At 38.4% G+C, this 20,383-nt stretch overlaps 3 protein-coding genes across 3 annotated transcripts; 2 read left to right on the forward strand and 1 right to left on the reverse strand.

Moving 5' to 3' along the window:
• Positions 1–6,954: 6,954 nt before the first annotated feature.
• On the forward strand, positions 6,955–7,667 carry LOC148566442 (uncharacterized). The gene is made up of 2 exons (XM_088483459.1): positions 6,955–7,149; positions 7,218–7,667. Exons 1-2 carry the CDS (start codon positions 6,955–6,957, stop codon positions 7,665–7,667), a joined length of 645 nt encoding a protein of 214 aa, XP_088339585.1.
• A 691-nt stretch (positions 7,668–8,358) lies between these two features.
• On the reverse strand, positions 8,359–13,445 carry LOC148566443 (uncharacterized). Its single transcript, XM_088483637.1, has 5 exons — positions 11,217–13,445; positions 10,456–11,051; positions 10,125–10,408; positions 9,226–9,560; positions 8,359–8,871 (listed from the first exon to the last, which is right to left on the reverse strand). The coding sequence occupies exons 1-5, from the start codon at positions 13,443–13,445 to the stop codon at positions 8,359–8,361; spliced, it is 3,957 nt and encodes a 1,318-aa protein (XP_088339763.1).
• A 2,695-nt stretch (positions 13,446–16,140) lies between these two features.
• LOC107638283 (NAD(P)-linked oxidoreductase superfamily protein) lies at positions 16,141–20,163 on the forward strand. Its single transcript, XM_016341483.2, has 10 exons — positions 16,141–16,589; positions 17,421–17,512; positions 17,691–17,731; positions 17,822–17,986; positions 18,066–18,088; positions 18,202–18,273; positions 18,356–18,523; positions 18,775–18,857; positions 18,944–19,006; positions 19,819–20,163. Exons 1-10 carry the CDS (start codon positions 16,382–16,384, stop codon positions 20,002–20,004), a joined length of 1,101 nt encoding a protein of 366 aa, XP_016196969.1. The 5' UTR covers positions 16,141–16,381; the 3' UTR covers positions 20,005–20,163.
• The last annotated feature ends 220 nt before the right edge of the window (positions 20,164–20,383 follow it).

The raw sequence follows: 20,383 nt of genomic DNA on the forward strand, positions 1-20,383 counted from the left end.
CGAATAAAAAATAATGAGACTAGTCCAATAATAAAAAGAAAGAAAGAAAAAACAAAAATTAAAGAAAAATAAAAAATTAAATAAAAAAGGTCATCAATAACGTTAAAATTGACTTTATGAGGATAATTAATCCCTTAAATCAAGTTTGATTATAAATAATAAATATTAGCTTACTATTGGTTTATTTTTCTTATTAGAGACTTTTTGAGTCGAAAAATTACTTTTAGTGACGGTATTGTATGCGTCGAAAAAAATTCTTGTATTTGAAAATTTCGAAACCAGTGGTAAAAATATTTTTTACCTTGGTATTTGTGTCCCAAAATTAATATTAGTCATCCATTCATGATTTATTTATTTAAGAATAAATCCTAGCCATTAATTATTTTATCACGCGGTAAAATTTATTCCGAACCGAATTTTTTACTAGTATTCCGCAAATGACTCCTAGAGACCCCAAATCTTCTTACTTGCCACCCAAGTGACTTGTTTCTCCTTTCAACCTTTGGGCCGAGACTATCTCAGCCTTTCACCCCTCTTTGCTGGGTTTTTAACCTCAAATAACTAACTGCGATTAACTGTGGATAAGCTCAACACGCAAACGCTAACCAAGCTTCCTCGTTTTCATGTCCCTTCTTCATTAAAGCCCAGCCCTTGACCACAACAAATTCAGCCTCTTTTACCATCATAAATTCTGCAAAACTTTGATTTTTTATTTAAGGAAGCATTGGCCACAAAATTCACAAAACACTTTACATATTTTTATACTCTTTTGACCGAATTCTTGAGAGAGAAAGAGAGAAAATTTTTGCACTTGTTCTTTGCGCCCCAGCCCCCTATTTCACTAACTCTTGCCCGTTTTCACTAATCCTTGCGTTTATACCGAAATTTTGGCTAGGTAAACTCTTGTTCTTTCTCTTTTTTTTTTTCTATTTTTTTTAACAGTTGCTATGATAAATTCTTACTCTCCTCCATATATAAAGAACTCATCTTGAAGTACCCATGAAGCACGCTTAAGGAGTTAGAGAGATTCGAACTCAAAGTGGTTGAATTTCGACGTTTTGCGACACTTTAGGTAAAAAACGAAACTCACCACTAGCTTTGTTTCTGCCCTTGTGTGCACGTTTTCTAGTATGTGAAAGGTTTAATAACTAAATTACATAAGAGGTTAGGGTTAGGATTAGTTAGAGTATGTTTGTGCTTGTTTTCGGTATTCATATAAGCCACTTTGTGGAGATTTTGTGCTTGATTCTTAATTCTGAAAATTCAGTCATGTTTCTCTATTTTTTGGCTGTTATTTGAATGATATATGAAGCTTATTTTCCTTTAGAAATTGTATGAAACCACTGAAATTATTTGGAGGGGGTTTAAGTTTCAAACCATAAGAGTAATAAAAATGAAAAACAACACCCCTGAAAATTCAGTCACTAAATGATCATGAAATTCACATGTATAAGGGTTAAAAAACTAAATTTTAATCCTATGGAACAAAGGTGTAAAAATAAAAAGGGTGTTATAGTCATTTTTGGGTAAAAAGGGGGTTAAAAATGTAATCTAAATAAAAAATAAGTAAAATTCTAAACTTAGTGTCATCAAGGATAAATTAGTAATTATATAAATTAATTGGGTCAAAATTATAATTACAATAAAATTTCGGGTCTAAATAAAATCTTTAGTAAAAATTAGAAGTAAAACGGTAAAAAGCAGTAACTAGAATGAGTAAATAAATTAATAAAGAGTAAAAAGATATTTTAGGTCCCAAGAGTAGAATTGGCATTAACTAAAAGTATTATGGATAATTTGGTCATAGAAAAATATTAGGATTAATACGGTAATATTTTGATGGTAAATCAGGTTAAACGGTAAAATTAGAGTACTTAGGGGCATATTAAAATTTTAGGTATAAAGTCAAATTAAAAATAATTAATTAACTCAATGAAGGAGAAAATGTCTATTAGGAAAAAATATGAGGGTAAAATAGTAAATTAATAACACTAGTGGTGAAAGCATCACTAAAAGCCTAAATAAAACTAGAAAAATGAAGTTATGTACAAAAGGGTAAAATTGAAAATGTACAAAAATACCAAGAATAAAATGGTAAAATATGTGATAAGGCTGAGATATTTTAAGAAATGACCGGGCACAAGTTTTCAAAAAGAAGGGCAGAGAAGTCCCTTAGAGATAATTTTTATTTAGATGTGCTGCGGAAAAAGAACTATAAACTCCAAGGTACTTGAGGTTGTTTGGAGGCGGGTATTATCCACTGACTGCTAAAAGTCTATTTCCCCTTTGTGCGTATATTATAGCGTCAAGCTTTGCGACGATTGCCTGTTGTCACAGACTGGTGGTATTCTTAACCAAATCAACACGTATGCATGGACGGACACAAATCGGGAAACCATATCTAGGACTAGTTCCTAGGTAACGTCGAATTGCGGGTAGTCAACCGACGCATGAGTTCATGGCCTACATAGGACCAGACATGCATCATACTTGGTTGCTGCATTTATCTGTGATTGTGATTTATCTCTACTTCCTGTACTTTGAGTTTATTTACTATTCTACTATTTACTTATGCTTGTACTTGTTTGTGTGACTTACCGACCTAACTGCGCGAAATTTTAGACTTAGGCTGCGGAACCTCTTAGGTTTTTCTAAGTAGTACCCTGTTGGGAACTTTAGGTTCTCACCCCTTACTTCTCCCGTTCCGCAGATGCAAACTGACAAGATCTTCTTTGAGTTCCCAGCTTTGAGATGGGCGAGTAGCAGTAACATTACCGGTGGGTCAAAGCGACTTCTTTTACTTCCATACAATACTTCTGTGTTTCTTCAGCTTCCAGAGATCAGCTACCAGTAGTAGTTATAATAGTAGCAGTAGTAGTCGTCTTTGCCTTCGCTCTGTATAGACTTTTAGAGGGTTAGATGCTTTTGTAAATACATATATAAACAAATTAAAACAGGTCTCAAACTAGAGTGACTCTTGTGAGTCGAGGCCTGTTAGTATAAATATAGAGTCTGTAAATATTTTCATGAATAAGCAACGGCGTAATCCGATGTGAATTATGATGTATTAAATGAGCTTTTAGGCATATATATATTATATTAGTATATTTTTTGTATTTTTTATACTTTTTGTATATATTATCTATTTGACTATTATCTATTTCGTTATATCTATATATCTGACACGCAATCTCAACTAGCGCTACAGGCTCATATATATATATATATATATATATATATATATATATTTAATTTAAGGTCTAAAATCTCTAAAAAAAATCGTGAAATAATGCCTGGTGGCTAGCATTGATTATGACATATTAAAAGTTTGATCGTTACAAAATATGTAGTGCTGACTAAATTGTGTTCGGACTAAGTGAATAAGTGGATAAATATGATGTGTGAGAGTGAAAAAAAGGTTCAACAACATGTGATAGAGGAGTGAGTGCTAGTGATGAGAGCTTAACAAATAGATGAAAAGATGTGAGATGAAAGTTAAGAGGTGTCTATCTTTTTTTTCTCCCGCTTTGGCATCATAAAAAGGAGGGATGTCCCTATTTATCCCTTCATAAATTCTCTGAGAGTCCCAAGAATCTCTATCATTGTGGCTTGATACTGTTTGAGGGCAATCAGATTTTGTTGATTGGCCATCAAGGTTTTAATTTTTGGCGGTGGTTGCATTGAGTTAAGAGGTTGAGGAGATGCTGATCTCAAAGGTATGAGGAAGTGTCTTAAGATGACTTGTTTCAGATGAGGGATCATTTATAGGATATGGCTCTAAAGGCTTGTCCTGAAATTAGATTGGTTCAAAAGGAGGAAAACAAGAGCAGAAAATGATTTAGACTCTTTCTTCTAAAGTATACTAAGGATAAAAAATATCTAAAATTATTTTAGATATAGGCTCAAATAAAAGAAAAAAAAAAGTAAGAATGTGAACAAACATATATAAAGAATTGTGAGAAGGGGATAAAATCCAATTATTGACTAGAAAATGCATATATTTACTTGAATTTGAATAAAATTTTTTATTTTTTTAATTTCAATTGGTTTTGTATTTTTTTTTTAATTGTGATAATTGATAATTTAAATAAATTTTACCTTTGATTTGAATATAATTGCTTTGATATTCAATTTGTGCATGTGACAAGTTTTGTTTAAAGTTGTGTGTTGAAATACAAGACATTATTTAAGAAAAAAAAGACAACACAACAAATTATAGTGATTAAATTAGAACAAACTTAGAATCGTTGAAAATAAGAGCTCAAGTTTTGTAATTTTTATGTTGAATACTTTTTTCACTTTTAAACGATTTTAGGTGTAACTCCCAATTAAAAATTAGTGTAAAAAATATATCAGATATTGTCAATTCTAATTTTTTGCACTAATTTAATCATAACTTAAGTTATAGAAATCCAAATAATACAATTTTAACGACATTAAAAAACTAACATCTAAAACTTTAAAATAATATAATTTAGTAGGTTGGGAATCTTGGAACCGACTGAGAATATCTGCGTGTTGTGTAAAAAGGCGGTTGAAAATGTTCATCACCTGTTAGTTGTTTGTGAGTTCTCTTGGCAGGTTTGGTGTATATGGACCGCGGAATTTGGTCACGTGTGGACAGCCCTTGGCACCATGAAAGATCACTTTTAGAGTTGGAAATCCACTCCTATGAAAAAGGAGGTACGCAAGTACTGGTTGGTCGGGTTCTTTTCAGTTATATGGAATATTTGGCTACAAAGGAATGGTGTGATCTTCCAGAACAAAACAGTAGGAGTTGCGGAGTGTGCGACACAATCGATGCTTTCTACTACGGAATGGTGTGGAACTAGCTCATGTTGTTGATGGCTATGCCGGAGATAACATAAGAGCTGGGTAGTTGCGCATTTTTACCTTTTTATCTTTCTATGTGGTTTGTCCGAACACTAGGGAGGCCGAGCTTAAGCGCTTCCGAGTGAGTCACCACCAAGGAGGAAGAGCTTTACGTCGGCCGAAGTCAAACACCGCGGCGGGAATACCTGCACAAGATACTCCGACGCTCAAGTCAGTAATGGTTCTCAGTGAGTGAGTTAAGAGTAAAGAGTAGAAGAATGAGAGTGATAGAACCTGAGACCTAGCCGAGCATATTAGCTAGGTTTTATAGGAGTTGGTTTCTACCCGTTAGTGGATAAGTCCTAGTTTGTAGGTTGGTTATGATCTTCTGTTTTGTTGAGCACGTTTCCTATTTCTTCGAATGGGCGAGGCCGAGCTTATCTGCTCACGTACCGAGTATTCTGGGTGGCTGATGCGGGACTGAGCTTTATGATGCACGTGTCTATTTATTCGGACAGGTGAGGCCGAGCTTACCTGCTCTTGTTTCGAGTTTGTTTGATGTGACGCCAGCCTCAGATATTTGCGTGCCGAGTATTCCGGGCGACCGAGGATGTGGGTGACGTATCATAGCCCCCAAGCTTGCCTTGGTTTGGACAAGACTAAGGCGAGCTTTGTACACTTCGGATGGCAAAATCCTCGGTCGCTTTATTTATTATGTGTGCCCCTTACAGCCCCCGAGCTTGTCTTAGTTTTGGCGCCTTGGTGTTTTGAAATGGTCTGTAGCATTAATTGCCTGCGTTGTTCTTCGTGCGTTAATGAATGATTGATTTGATTGCATTGTGAGTTTCGAGGAGCCCCTGACCGTTTGATTTGGTGAGGATTGATCGTGGGTTTCTGATGGTGTAGATCAAAGGAAAACGTTTCATATGTAACTGCCTTCCCACTATGTAATAAACGTGCTTCCTTTCCTTAGTATTTTTCTTAGTATTTTTCTTTTTTGTATTGGGTGCCTCTGCGTTTTTGGAGAAATGAGCAAGAAAGGTGAGTGTTGATTTGTTTTCTCGCTGCTTCTCTCTTCTTCTCTTGATTTCGATTCTTTGCTCCCTGTTCGTATGGAAAGTAGAATGCCTAATGAGGGTGAGGGGGGTTTGTATGGATGGGTTGATTCTAGGGTTAAGGGGTATGTGTCTCAGTTTAGTGATCAGGAGTCTGTTGATATGTTGGGTTCGAACGTTTGGGTTAGGAGGGGTAGTGGTATAAGAATAGAGATACTTCCCTGTGGTGTTGATGATCGGATTTTCCATTCCCGTGATGACTGGGCTTATTTCTATATGTATAGCTGTCTTTTTACTGAACTGGGAGTTAGAGTCCCTTTTACTGAATTTGAGTGTGGTGTGCTTTATTGGTTGAATTGCGCTCCGAGTCAACTTCACCCAAACTCTTGGGGGTTCGTTAGGGCATTTGAGGTGTTAATGGAATTCCTTGAGCAGCCGCCCTCTCTTCGATTGTTTTTCTCTTTGTTTCAAGCTAAAGGGGTTAGTCGAGGTCTCTGGGTTAATCTTAGTAGTTACCCCCGTCGTGCTATCTTCGGTCTCTACAAGTCCTCTTTTAAGGATTTTAAAACCATGTATGTTAAAGTGAGGAGTGTACCCGAGGAGTTTCCTTTTTATCTAAATGAGTTTCTTGTCGAGAAGTTCCCTCTATCATGGTGTTCCGAACCTGTGCAAGCTTTAGATGTGGATGATAGGTCAGTTGATGATCAACTTTTGATGGAGTTTCTGTTTGAGAAGTTGGGCCCAAAGGGGTTACTATTTGTGTCCGAATTGTTAAAGTGGGATTCTGATAGAGAGGCGGTTCTGAGATATCTAGGTAAATTAGTTGTTTTTGCTTAGTTGTTTGTTTTGTCTTTGTTTGTTCTTATTCTATTGGCCTTTCGGTGCAGGTGAAAAGGTGTCTACGATTACCACTGCTGGCTTGAAGTCATTCTTCAATCAGCGGAAGAAAACTGAGAAGGAGAGTTCGGCTACCAATGCTGACAAAGGTCCTGTGATTCAGCCCGAGGTTGCTCTTAAGTCTAAATGGAAGAGAGGTCTTGCAAAAGAGAAGATTGCTGAGGCTTTCCTGAAGGAAGGGGAGTCTTCTATGGAGCTTCAGCGAGTGGAGTCTGCCTATGAGTCTCAAAAAAGACTGCATGGCTACTCGGAAGATGTTCATTGTCGTTCTTTGTGGGGAAAACTGTATCCTTTCTCTGTCATGGCTGATGAGCTTTGTTGCTTCCCGAACGATATGAAGATGATTGAGGATGTCGGCCATGTGGGAGTGAGCCGCTTTATGCAGGTGAGGGTTGTATTTTGCCTTAGTGTGCGCTTGTTATATTATATTGATGTTCTTTGTTTTTGTTTTAGGTGATTGGTGCACGTATTGTGGCTGTTGGTCGTGCTCAAGAGCTAGTTTTTGAGAGAGAAAATAAATCTGCTCTGGATGTTGCCGAGCTGTCCTTGGCTTTGGAGAAAAAGGAGAAGACTATTATGGAATTGTCCTCCTCGTTACAGTTGAAAGAATCCGAGCTTGCTGAGGAAAAACGTCTTCACCTTTCTTCTGTAGAGGAGGTGAAGACCGTTAAGGCCGAGAATGATCGCTTGGGGTCAAGAGTGAAGGAGTTGCAGACTGAGGTCTACGAGTCATATGCACAAGGCTTCGAGTGCGCTGTTTCACAAGTGCGGGTGTTGTTTCCTGGGTCGGATGCGGACATGCTTGATGCGACTAAAGTAGTTGTGAATGGGCAGCTTGTGGATGATGAGGCTGCTGCTTCAGATAGTAGTGGGGAGTCTAGTATCGGTGATAAGGCAGATTAGGCTGTTAATTTATGCTTTCTTTTGTAAGCTCTGTGCATGGTGTATTGGTTTCTGGACTTGTGACTGTTTTGTTTGAACAATCTCTAGTTTTATCGTTAGTAGTGGTATTTTGGCCTCCGAGCGGCTCGGTTTGGTAATGACTGTTTTAGCTTTATGAAATATGATATTTCTACAAAGTGATGAGAATCGTGATTGCAATTATGTGTGTGTTTGCGTTAGTGACAGTTGCAACTGTTTCTTGATTGTTGGTAAAGAGAGCAGTAGCTCTAATATAAGGGTTGTGGTAGAGTGATCCCTTGAGACTTGTTTAAATAGTTTGACGTTTGTTGTATTTTTTCCGAGTATTATGCTCGGTATGCGCATTTAGAATTCCGAGTATGAAGCTCGGATTAGTTTGTTCATTGGGAAAAACTTTGACTTGTTTTTGTGGTGGAGGTTTTCCGAGGAATAAGCTTGGCTCATGATGTTAGGGTTCCGAGGATTATGCTCGGATAATTTGAAGTGTTTTCTAACTGAAATGTATGCTAACTGTCAAAATGAGAACTGTTTTGGTTGCACATTAAGTTGTATGGGTACAATGATTTGTTGCGTCCGGCCTCATTAAAACCCTTTCCGAGTAAAACCCTTGCGTTTTGGGAAAAAACCTTCGGAGGGAAAAAGAGTACCATCATTCGCTATTATACAGGCTATGTCATGACTTATATTCCTTTAGAGAGGAGACGTTCCATGTTCCTGGAAGTTGTTCTCCTCTAAGTGTTTCTAATTTGTAAGCCCCCTTTCCGAGGTTTTGAAGGACTCGGAAAGGTCCTTCCCAATTTGCAGCTAATTTGCCATGTGATGACGGTTTCCGAGCATCTTCTGTTCGTCTAAGTATGAGGTCTCCATTGTTGAAGGATCTGTGTACTACTCTTTTGTTGTGTCTTAGCTCTAGGTATTGTTTTCTGGCTCGTTGTTTTATGGCGGAAATGTCCCTTTCTTCTTCTACAAGGTCCAATTCGGCTGTCCGAGCTTGTTGATTATTTGGTTGATTATAGAGCTCGGTTCTTAACGTTGGGATGCTGACCTCTACTGGAATGAGCGCTTCTGCGCCATATACCAATTTGAAGGGAGTTTCCCCTGTGGCAGATTGAATGCTGGTGTTGTAACTCCATAGAATTTCTGGAATGAGATTGGCCCACTCTTCTTTAGCTTCCCCGAGCTTTTTCTTTAATCACTGCAAGATAATTCTGTTAGCTGATTCAACTTGTCCGTTAGTCTGCGGGTGCTCTACTGAGCTGAAGTGATGTTTGATGTTAAAATTTGTCAGAAAGGTGCCGAGCTTGTGGTCTGTAAATTGTCTCCCGTTATCCGAGATTATTTCTCTTGGGATAACGAATCTGCATATGATATTTTTCCATAGAAAAGATCGCACTTTTTCTGCTGTTATGTGCACTAGTGGTTGTGCTTCTATCCACTTAGAGAAATAGTCAATTGACACTAAGAGGAACTTTACCTGGCCTGGCGCTTTCGGAAAGGGTCCGAGGATATCCAATCCCCACCTATCGAAAGGCCAGCTTACCTCTATGGTATGGAGCTCCTCGGCCGGGGTCTCTGAGAGGGTGGCGTGCTTTTGACAATTATCGCATGCCTTTACTTTATTGATGCAGTCCCGTTTTATCGTCGGCCAATAGTATCCTGTTCGCAGAATCTTTGCTGCTAATGCTTGGCCGCCGATATGGTTGCCACAGACTCCTTCATGCGTTTCAGCCATAACTTCCTCGGCCTCCTTGTTGCTGATGCACTTGAGTAGTGGTTGTGAATGTCCTCGCCTGTATAGGGTGTTTCCGAGTATTGTATAGAAACTTGCTCTTCTTCGGAAGAGCGGTAAGTTTGGCTCATCATTTGGAATGGTGCCTGTATTGATGTAATCGAGAAAAGGTATTCGCCAATCTGGGACCTGTGTAATACTCAAAATTGTATCCTGCTCAAAACTCGGTTTGTCAAGTGTTAGCTGGGTCAGTGCCGATGTGTTTTCGGCTTGCCGAGTTGTGGCTAACTTAGATAACACATCGGCCCTGGTGTTTTGTTCTCGGTTTACATGGATAATATCAAATTCTTTAAATTTTGAAATTAGATCCTTTGTTATGAGCCAATATTTCTCTAACAAAGGATCTTTTACCTGGAATTCGCCCTTTATTTGATGTACCACTAATGAAGAGTTGCAGTAGGCTTTATTCGAGGTATTTGTAGTTGTAGGGCGAGCTTTAGTCCCACAAGTAGGGCCTCATATTCTGCCTGATTGTTGCTTGCGTTGAAGCGGAATTGTAGTGACTGCTCGGCCATCACTTTGTCTCCTTCTTTTAGTAGTATCCCTGCCCCACTGCCTTCTCTGTTTGACGCTCCATCCACATGTATGCTCCAACTGACCTCTGTATTGTGTGTGTCATTAGTCATCTCCGATATAAAGTCGGCTAGCACCTGCGACTTCAGTGTTTTTCTTGATTCGTACTGGATGTCGAACTCGGAGAGCTCGACCGACCATTTTATCAATCTGCCGGCGAGCTCGGGTCTGGTTAATATCTGCCTTAGCGGTTGGTCTGTTCGTACTATGATTGTGTGGCTCTGAAAATAGTGCCGCAGTCTTCTTGCTGTGGTAATTAGTGCTAGTGCCAGTTGTTCTATCTTCGGGTACCTTGTTTCTGTTGGCTATAGCACCCTGCTGATGAAGTATACTGGGCTTTGCTTTCTTCCTGTTTCTATTACTAAAACCGAGCTTATAGCATGGTTAGATACTGATAGGTATAAGTACAGTGGGTTACCTGTCTCTGGTCTTTGGAGGATTGGTGGTGATGTCAAGTGTTGTTTAAGTTCGGTGAAAGCATTTTCGCATTCGTCTGTCCAGTTGAACTTCCTGCCTTTAGAGAATGTCTGGAAAAAGTGATAAGATCGGTTTGCCACTGCAGGCAGGAAACGTGACAGGACAGCTATTCGTCCTGCAAGTTGCTGGACTTCCTTTATCGTTTTTGGGCTTGTCATGTTAAGTACGGCCTTGCACTTTTCTGGGTTGGCCTCGATGCCTCGAGATGTTAACATGAATCCCAGGAACTTCCCTCCTTGTACTCCGAACGCACATTTGTCTGGATTGAGTCTCATGTTATATGTTCCGAGTTGTCTGAAGATTTCTGCTAAGTCGTCATAGTGTGACCCCTGCATATGCGTTTTTGCTACCATGTCATCTACATAGACCTCCATATTGCGGCCTATCTGTTGTTGGAATACCTTGTCCATTAGCCTCTGATATGTTGCACCTGCATTCTTTAGGCCAAAGGGCATTACCTTGTAACAAAAATTCCCATGTTCTGTTATAAAAGCTGTTTTGCTTTGGTCTTCTGGGTGCATTAGAATCTGGTTATAGCCAGAGTATGCATCCATAAAACTCAAAGCTTTGAAACCAGAGGCGTTATCAACTAATTTATCAATGCAAGGCAATGGGTATGCATCTTTAGGACAAGCTTTATTTAAGTTTGTAAAGTCGACGCACATGCGCCATTTACCTGAGCTCTTCCTTACCATTACCACGTTGGACAACCATGTGGTAAAGCGAATTTCTCTGATAAAGCCTGCATTGAGGAGCTTCTGGGTTTCTTCAAGTGCTGCTTGTTTTTTCTCCTCTCCGAGGTTCCTTTTCTTCTGTGCAACTGGTCGGATTGTTTTGTCGATTGCTAGCTTATGGCAGATGACTTCTGGGTTTATTCCGGGCATGTCATCTGGTGTCCATGCGAAAAGGTCGGCGTTCTCACGTAGTATGTGAATGAGTCTTGCTCGGTCTGCCCCTTCTAATGCTTCTCCAACATATGTGCATTGTTTGTCGTCTGCTGTTAGTGTTACTTGTTGAAGATTGTCCATTGGCCGAGGTCTTTCGCCGAGGTCTTCCCTTGGGTCAAGATCGGCTAGTGTCGCTGTGTTGGCAGACGTGTGGATTGCTTGAACCTGGGGCCGAGCTACATGTTTTGTTTGAACTGGTTTTAAGCCGGCGTTGTAGCATTGCCGAGCTTCTTGATGATCGGCATATACCGTGGCGATCTTGTTTTCCTGCACTGGGAACTTGACACACAGGTGTAATGTGGACACCACTGCCCTGAATATATTCAGGGCGGGTCTCCCAAGTATAATATTGTAAGGGCTGTAACAGTTTACTATCAGGTATTGGATATCAATTGACTTTGACATAGGGATTTCTCCCATTGTGGTCTTTAGCCATATGTGTCCCATGATGGGGACTCTCTCTCCGGAGAACCCAATTAGTTCTCCGGAGGAGGGTTGTATCAATTTTTCTGATAATTTTATTTTTGTAAAAGTAGAGTAAAATAAAACATCAGCACTACTACCTGGATCCAACAATGTTTTTCTTACCAACAGTTCTCCGGTCTGGATGGAAATTACCACGGGGTCGTCGAGGTTAGGGCTTGCCGATTTGAAGTCTGCTTGGTTGAAGGATATTGTAACATCTGGCTCTTTGTCCTTCCTTGGTTGTATGGTTCCTTCGATTGCTAGCATTGCTCTGTAACTTCGCTTTCTGGCCGAGCTTGTTTCTCCTCCGCCTGCAAATCCCCCTGATATGTGGTTAATGACTCCTCTTGGTGGATCAGGAGTCGTCCTCTCTTTTTTGTCGCTGGGCATTGCTTGCTTATGCTCTACCCTGTCCGAGTTTCCTCCTCTGCCCTTCCGGGTTTTGACATATTTGTCCAGGAGCCCTTGGCGTGCTAACCTTTCCAGGAGGTCCTTCGCGACGATGCAGTCGTCCGTAGTGTGACCAAACTTCCGGTGGAAGGCACAATGTTTTGTCTTGTCCACGAACCTTTGATCCTGGTAGTTTCCTGCTCGGGCTGGTGGCTTTATGATTTTGGCGTTAAGGATCTCTCTGATGATGTTCTCTCTTCTGGTATTGAATCTGGTGTATGTGTTGTACTTTGACGCGGGCTTGGAAGGTTTCTTAGTGTCCCTGTTGCCTGGCGATCTGAAATTTCTTTCTTCATCTCTCCGATGTGGTTGTTTGTCCGATTTTTGGGCTTCTCGGAGTTCTTCGATCTCCATTTGACCCGCCGCCCTTTCTCGGAATTCCTCTAGCGTCTTTGGCTTTGTTATGGCAATGGTCTCCCGGAACTTGCCAGGCCTGAGGCCGGCCTTGAGAGCGTGCAGGTGAACGGCTGGGTCCAAGTCTTGGATCTCCATAGTGGCGTCAGCGAATCTGGTCATGTAGTCTTTCAGGCTTTCGTGCTGACCTTGTTTGATGGTGCCGAGATAGTCCGAGCCATGTACGTAGATCCTTGATGCAGCGAAATAATCAATGAATGATCTGGCGAGGTCTTCAAAGGAGGAAATCGAACCTGCAGAGAGTTTAGAAAACCAAAGTAACGCAGCACCATCTAGGTATGTGGGGAATGCTCGGCAGAGAACGGGCTCATTGTTAGGGCCGTTGAAGAACATCATTGATTGGAACTTCTTCACGTGGGCTCGGGGGTCGCCGAAACCCTTGTATGGCTCTAGTGCGGTGGGCAGTGTAAAGTTTTTTGGCATCTGGTAATTTGTGATCTCCTCGGAGAAAGGGTTGTCGAGGGTGAGCTTCTCCTTTGGCGGGATGATGTTCAATGGGTCTGTAGTGCCTTGAGCCGAGCTTTTGGAGGTTTCTCCATTGTTCTGTGTAGACAGCTCGGCTATCCTTCGTACTTCCGCCTGAAGCTCGGCGATTTGAGCCAGGAGGTCGTCCTGTGAGAGTTGTGGGTTTTCCTTGTCAGCCATGTTCGAGGATCGGGAATCCTGCAAAATAGAGTAGAAGACTAAACGAAGGAAAAAGTGGGGTTAGACGTATTCGGCCCCACGGTGGGCGCCAAGTGGTTCGTCCGAACACTAGGGAGGCCGAGCTTAAGCGCTTCCGAGTGAGTCACCACCAAGGAGGAAGAGCTTTACGTCGGCCGAAGTCAAACACCGCGGCGGGAATACCTGCACAAGATACTCCGACGCTCAAGTCAGTAATGGTTCTCAGTGAGTGAGTTAAGAGTAAAAGTAGAAGAATGAGAGTGATAGAACCTGAGACCTAGCCGAGCATATTAGCTAGGTTTTATAGGAGTTGGTTTCTACCCGTTAGTGGATAAGTCCTAGTTTGTAGGTTGGTTATGATCTTCTGTTTTGTTGAGCACGTTTCCTATTTCTTCGAATGGGCGAGGCCGAGCTTATCTGCTCACGTACCGAGTATTTTGGGTGGCTGATGCGGGACCGAGCTTTATGATGCACGTGTCTATTTATTCGGACAGGTGAGGCAGAGCTTACCTGCTCTTGTTTCGAGTTTGTTTGATGTGACGCCAGCCTCAGATATTTGCGTGCCGAGTATTCCGGGCGACCGAGGATGTGGGTGACGTATCACTATGTATGCTCCATCTTGAGTGTTGAGCTTCTTTCTTCCAAAAAATAAATATATATATATAAAATTAATATAAATAATCTATATTAAAGCACGTGGCTCGCATTCTAAACTCTCAAAAGTCCCGGTGCATAAAAACTTTTTCCACTTTTTAACTTACGGCTACATGCCTATTAAGAGCTATACCTGGAGTCGAGCTAACTGCATAGGAAGAGGGTTATTATTCTATTTTCGGTGCTGTTTTTCAGCGAATGAAACATTCCGTCCCAGTTCCTTACCCCCTGTGGGTGGGGAGACAATAGACTTATTGGTACCTAGATAGCGCCTCCTAACACGGGAAAGAAAAAGCTGCTGGGTTACGGACAAATTTCATACCTTGCTTGGCTTGCTTCTTGGCTTGATAGCTAATGCGCGTAATCATTCGAGTTAGCTTCTTTCGCTCCTACTCGTCTTTGCCCTGCCATTTCCAGTCATTTACAATGCCAGTGATAAAATAGTGATCAGAAAGGCCTATTTTTTTCTTGTTTAAAATATTTTTTTCTTATTTAAAATATTTGTTTCATTTTTTGATAAAATTTATTATTTGTTTTTATTATAAATTAGGCTTATTATTAATATATTAGTTTAATATATTTATTATAATATATATATATATATTAAATGGATATAAAATAACTTTACGTTCAAAAAAATAAAATGCAAAAATTAAAATTTGATTAAACTGATAAGTTTTATTATTTTTTAATTGTTAATTATTAATCATTGTATAACAAATAAAATATAATATAACAAATAATATATATGTAATTAAAAATTAAACATATTAAAATATATTTATATTTTTTGCATTTTTAATTTATATCATTTAATAACCGTATATTATTCTTTTTTTATGACAATATAATAAATTATTTTTAATTATAATTTTATAAAATTATTTTATTATAACTTACAATTAAAATGGTTAAATTTTTAAACTGATAAATTAATAATTAAAACGTTTTAAAAAAAGTTAAGTACGGTTTTGGTCTTCAAAATAGAGGTTGAAAATTTTTTTCGTCTCCAACCTTTTTTTACCTATAAAATGGTTCTAAGATTTAACTTAATTTTAAAATTGTCCTTCGGACGAAAATAACCTTCCCTCTTCTTTCCCAAAATAAACCTGAAGCATAAGAAGAAACATAAGACGAACAACAACAACAACAACAATGGATAATGAAATTATAAGAAGAAACATTAGAACTCAAAACCCACCACAATCATCCCCACTCACTACCACTCCATCACCATCTGCATCACCCCACCCAGAACTCAGAAAATCATTATCATCATCATCATATCATCATCATTATCGTCATCATCATCAAAACGCAGAACTCAGAAAAACAAAAAAATCATCATTATTATCATCATCAAAACTTAGAATCATTAACAAAACTCAAAATTAAAATTCTTCCTCTTTCATTAATAAAACTCATATGCAACTACAATAATCAGAAATCCCCAAATTCACCTCCAATTACAAGAACAAAAAATTCATAAATATAATTACCAAAACAAACGACGAAACGAGGTGCGTGGCGAGGAGGAGGTGCGGTGAGACGACAGCAAGGGCGAGGTGACAACATCGGCAAGGGCAAGGAGGAGGAGCAGAAACGGCTCGCGACGTCCACCCTTGCAGTGAGATCCAATGGCGAGGACCGAACGACTAGGAGCAAAAGCGGCGACAACGAAGAGCAGCAGCGGTGGCCCTTCTCCTTCCCTTCCCCCTCTTCTTCGCTCAATTAAAACCCCACCCCCCTTCCAGCTAATACCCTTTTTCCTTCCCCTCTTTTTTTTCTTTTTTTAATATTTTTTTAGTTAAGAATATTTTTAGAATAAAAATTAAAAATTTAATAAAAAATAATTTTAAAATTAAGTTAAATATTTGAGATTATTTTATAGAAAATAAAAAATAAAAAAAATTTATAACCTCTATTTTAGAGATTTAAATCATACTTAACCTTTTAAAAATTTGACTTTTAATTTATTAAAAAAACATGGAGGGATTATGGTCACATGGGGCGACGGAGGGACATTATGGTCATTATATACACCGTGAAGAACGTTACTCACAGAAATGTCGTGGAGCAACGAATCCGCGTCCGTCTGCAAGAACCTGTGCCGCAAATTTTTTATCTGCTGTTTGAACTTTCGATCGAACAAAAGAATTGGATCCTCTCATTCATATTATAACAAACATACATAGCTGTTTTTTTGTTATATTCATAAATATTAGTCAGTTAGTTTCATTTTATTTATTAATTTATTTAGACTCATGTCATTGCATATAAGCAGTGCTGGTTTTACTCTGGTGGGTCATTCAAGAATAAGGAGTGTTGCATCGGAGTGGGAGAGTTCTGCGACTGTGAAGAGAGTGGAAGACAAGGTCAATTTGGGTGCCTCTGGTTTGAAGGTCACAACACTTGGAATTGGAGCTTGGTCATGGGGAGATACTACTTACTGGAACAATTTTGACTGGAATGGTAATAATATCTCTCTCTTTTTAAAGAATTGCTTTTGTGTTAGAAATATTTGGGAGGAATGTTAGGGCCAGCAACTTTTGGGATTTATAGCCATCAAATAGCCATTAATGAGATTTTGAATGGTGTGAGATTAGTGTGAGATTTCATCTAATGGCTTACTCTTCTTTGATGGTTACATGCTCGCCAGAATTTGATAAAGTTGCTGGCCTTGTAGATTTTTCCTTTGGTGAATTATACGCTGACAGATATTTCTTTTTATGGAATCAAATAGTACTATTAACAAGTTCAAGCCCTAGAAGAAAGTTTTTTCGCACAATCAAAAATAGCCACAAAAAGAATCTATACTCTCTCTATACAACTTTGATATGTACTGTAGAGTGCATCTATTGTATTTGAATAGAAACTATAAAAATATTTTATTTAATAGACAATTCATGAATATTTTATTTGGCACCAATTCTTGATTAAAAAAGTTGTTCGATATATTCAATTTTTGATGATTGCAAAAGCTTTTCCTAGTAACTTCTAAAAAGTTGTTATTGTTAAATTGTCAAATATTCAAACAAATTTGGCTGTCAAGCATTGGTGAGTAGTAATTTCCATTGGATAGCGGCATAGGATTTTTTGTTTTAGGAAGTTTAGGTAGTTAGGTTTATATGGTAAACATTGGAACTAGGTAGACTCTTTCAATGCATATAAGGATGTTAAGGCTGCAAAAAGAGGTTTTTGTTGTATGAAAATATATGTTATCTTTGAAATTGGATGGAATAGTTACTAAATATACGCTTTGAGATTAAGAATCTACTCATCTTTTGTTCATGGGTGTTGCAGATAGGAAGGAGAAGGCTGCTAGAGATGCTTTTAACGCCAGTATTGACGGCGGTGTAACCTTTTTCGACACTGCTGAAGTCTACGGTTCTGGGGTGAGTCTTTGACTCATCTAGCTTTCTTCAGTAATTGCCAAGCCTCTTCTCATAAGATGTCCTTAGTTGCATGTATCAACAATAATTTCGTGCCCTATCAATATCGTAAACCATCTCATAAATCTAAGTACTTTGACAAATATCAGTTGATGTTAATAAACTGTGTTCTTTGTTTCAGCTGGCTCTAGGTGCTGTAAATTCAGAGGTTCTTCTTGGAAGGTATGAGCTTTAAAATATTTACATGATTTTCATATGCAGTATTGAAGGAATAAGCAAAATTTTCTGCATCTATTTGTTTGTTATCTAAAGATTTATTAAGGAACGAAAAGAAAAGGATCCAGATGTTGAGATTGCAGTTGCAACTAAGTTTGCTGCGCTACCATGGAGATTCGGCCGGCAAAGCGTTCTCTCTGCTCTTAAAGATTCCCTTTGTCGACTAGGACTTGATTCCGTGGATCTTTATCAGCTTCATTGGTCTGTACTTCTAAGACCGTTAAATGAAACTGTTTTTGTGCAATAATCTTTGTTAACAATGTAATGTGCTGTTTTTCAGGCCTGGTGTGTGGGGAAATGAAGGTGGTCAAGTGTAGCAAAATTATTTCCTCAAACCATTCATTTCATATGGTTAATGGAACTTATTCAAGATCGGATCAAGAGAAAGCTTAGTTCACCTATGAATTACTTTTCAGGGTATATTGATGGTCTCGGTGATGCTGTCGAGAAGGGGCTTGTGAAGGCTGTTGGTGTTTCGAACTATAGCGGTAATTCTGCAAAGAATGTTGGTTTCTTTTGCATTGAATATACTTGTTTATTTTCTATCTGAGATCTGAATACCCTGGATAGAAAAACGACTCCGGGAGGCTTTCGAGAAGCTCAAGAAGAGAGGTATTCCATTGGCTTCAAACCAAGTAAACTACAGCCTCATTTATCGAGCCCCGGAAGAAAAGGGTGTAAAGGCTGCCTGTGATGAACTTGGGATCACATTGATTGCCTATTCACCAATTGCTCAAGGTTAACTCTTCATTATCGTAGTATGTTTGTTATATTTTTTATGCACTGTCAGTGTAAAGTAGTTTTACACATGCATCCAATTACGTAATGCCAGTAAAAATAACTACTTTTCACATGGACCACGTGAATGGTCATCCAAAAAAACGGATGTGATTGCACGAATGTCAGTGCATCAAAATTAATCTCTATTATGCCAAGAATTCATAACAAAATTGCTGTAAAAGATTATGCAGTATCTCTATCTTAAGCAGGTGTTCTTACTGGAAAGTATACGCCGGATAAACCCCCAAGTGGGCCTCGAAGTAGAATTTATACTCCGGAGTTTCTAACAAGGGTGGGGGGGACCTTTCTTCAAATTCTAGATCTAATCATTTGTAGTCACATTTACTTTATAACTAATGTGTTTTCTTGATTTTGTAGCTTCAACCTTTGCTGAATAGGATCGCTGAAATAGGAAAGAAGTATGATAAAACTTCTACACAGGTTCAAACTATTCTTTTCCATTATATAACTTGAACATTTGACTAATGGTATAGCCTGATTTGACAAATTCATGAAGATGCTATAACAGTTAATATGCTATTATTGAACCTGAAGATGGAAAATTAATGGCATCAATATATAATTTTCTTTCTTGACCCTTAAGAACTGTGAATTTAATTTCATCAATACAAAATGCACGTTGCTAGCAAATTGTGGTATTGCATATTTGCATTATACGTGGGCAATAGTCCTTATGATGTACGAACACGGGACACGATACGACACAGGACACACCGACGCACGAATTTTAAAATCTTATAAGATACAGGGACACATATATATAAAATATAAAGTATTTTTTAGATAAATCGTAATGGTATTTTGATATTTTATTGATACTAAAACATAAATTAATTTTTTTAATTATTTTTAATATCTTATTTTAATAAATAATAATATATACTATTTTTAAATTTATTTCAAGAATACAAGTTAAGAATAAAGGTGGATACGCTAACACATTATGGTATTTAAGGTGTGTCCAAACGTGTCCGAAGAAGAATTTTTTATTTTTTATTAAGATACCGTTGGATACTGCAAGCAAGCAGAGAACACGACAACTTAGCGAAGTATCCGTGCTTCATAGGTCCTTAATTTTAATTTAACTAAAATATCTATTAGGCTTAAATAAGTTTTTGGTTCTTATAAAATACTTGGTTTTTAGTTTTGGTCCTTATTTGTTGTGTTTTGTGGCTTGAGCTTGTGCTCCGTAATCTTGATAAAGCGAAAAGGTTTTTTATTTGTTTTGTCAGGTATCTCTGAACTGGCTGATAACACAGGGCAATGTGGTGCCGATACCCGGAGCCAAAACAGCCGAACAAGCTGAGGAATTCAGAGGTGCTCTTGGATGGAGACTCAGTGATGACGAGGTGGCTGAGCTTCGAAGTTTGGCTTCAGAAATTGGGCCTGTCGTTGGTTTCCCTGTTGAAAACCTCTGAAATTATAGTTAAGCGCTTTGTTATTGCACCATATGGCTCCAAAACCAATTGTAAAGTTATAGCCCTGCAAAAAATAAACAAGCACGTATATTTAGAAAATAATACAATAAACTAGTACAATTCTTAATTTGTGAAATAATAACAGCAAAATTTTAATTATACCGTTAGCTTCATACATGTTACTGTACAATTTTGTTAGGATATATAGCTTCTGTTGAGTTATCAATATGACTGTGTTTTGTCCACTTCTAAATCAATACCAGTTTTGCCTAAATCAATATTAAAATCCAGCTTTAGCCTCCACTGCATCGCTATGGGTCCTTTTTTAGAGTTATGAGAGAAGAAGATAGTAAATCAAATAGCGCAATTCTTTAAAATG

The sequence above is a fragment of the Arachis ipaensis genome, chromosome B4 (genome assembly GCF_059453495.1).
Source record: "Arachis ipaensis isolate K30076 ecotype BB chromosome B4, ASM5945349v1, whole genome shotgun sequence".
Lineage (NCBI taxonomy): Eukaryota > Viridiplantae > Streptophyta > Magnoliopsida > Fabales > Fabaceae > Arachis > Arachis ipaensis.

Bases quoted from the DNA above. Each gene is read 5' to 3' on its own strand.
- LOC148566442 (XM_088483459.1), top strand. From the start codon at position 6,955: ATGGAGCTTCAGCGAGTGGAGTCTGCCTATGAGTCTCAAAAAAGACTG. The intron at 7,150-7,217 runs GTGAGGGTTGTA...TTTTTGTTTTAG, and splicing joins GAGTGAGCCGCTTTATGCAG to GTGATTGGTGCACGTATTGT.
- LOC148566443 (XM_088483637.1), bottom strand. From the start codon at position 13,445: ATGGCTGACAAGGAAAACCCACAACTCTCACAGGACGACCTCCTGGCT. The intron at 10,409-10,455 runs GTACTTATACCT...GCTCGGTTTTAG, and splicing joins CCAGAGACAGGTAACCCACT to TAATAGAAACAGGAAGAAAG. The intron at 8,872-9,225 runs GTAAGCTGGCCT...CAGTGATTAAAG, and splicing joins AGGAGCTCCATACCATAGAG to AAAAAGCTCGGGGAAGCTAA.
- LOC107638283 (XM_016341483.2), top strand. From the start codon at position 16,382: ATGTCATTGCATATAAGCAGTGCTGGTTTTACTCTGGTGGGTCATTCA. The intron at 18,089-18,201 runs GTGGTCAAGTGT...ATTACTTTTCAG, and splicing joins TGGTGTGTGGGGAAATGAAG to GGTATATTGATGGTCTCGGT. The intron at 18,858-18,943 runs GTGGGGGGGACC...TTGATTTTGTAG, and splicing joins CTCCGGAGTTTCTAACAAGG to CTTCAACCTTTGCTGAATAG.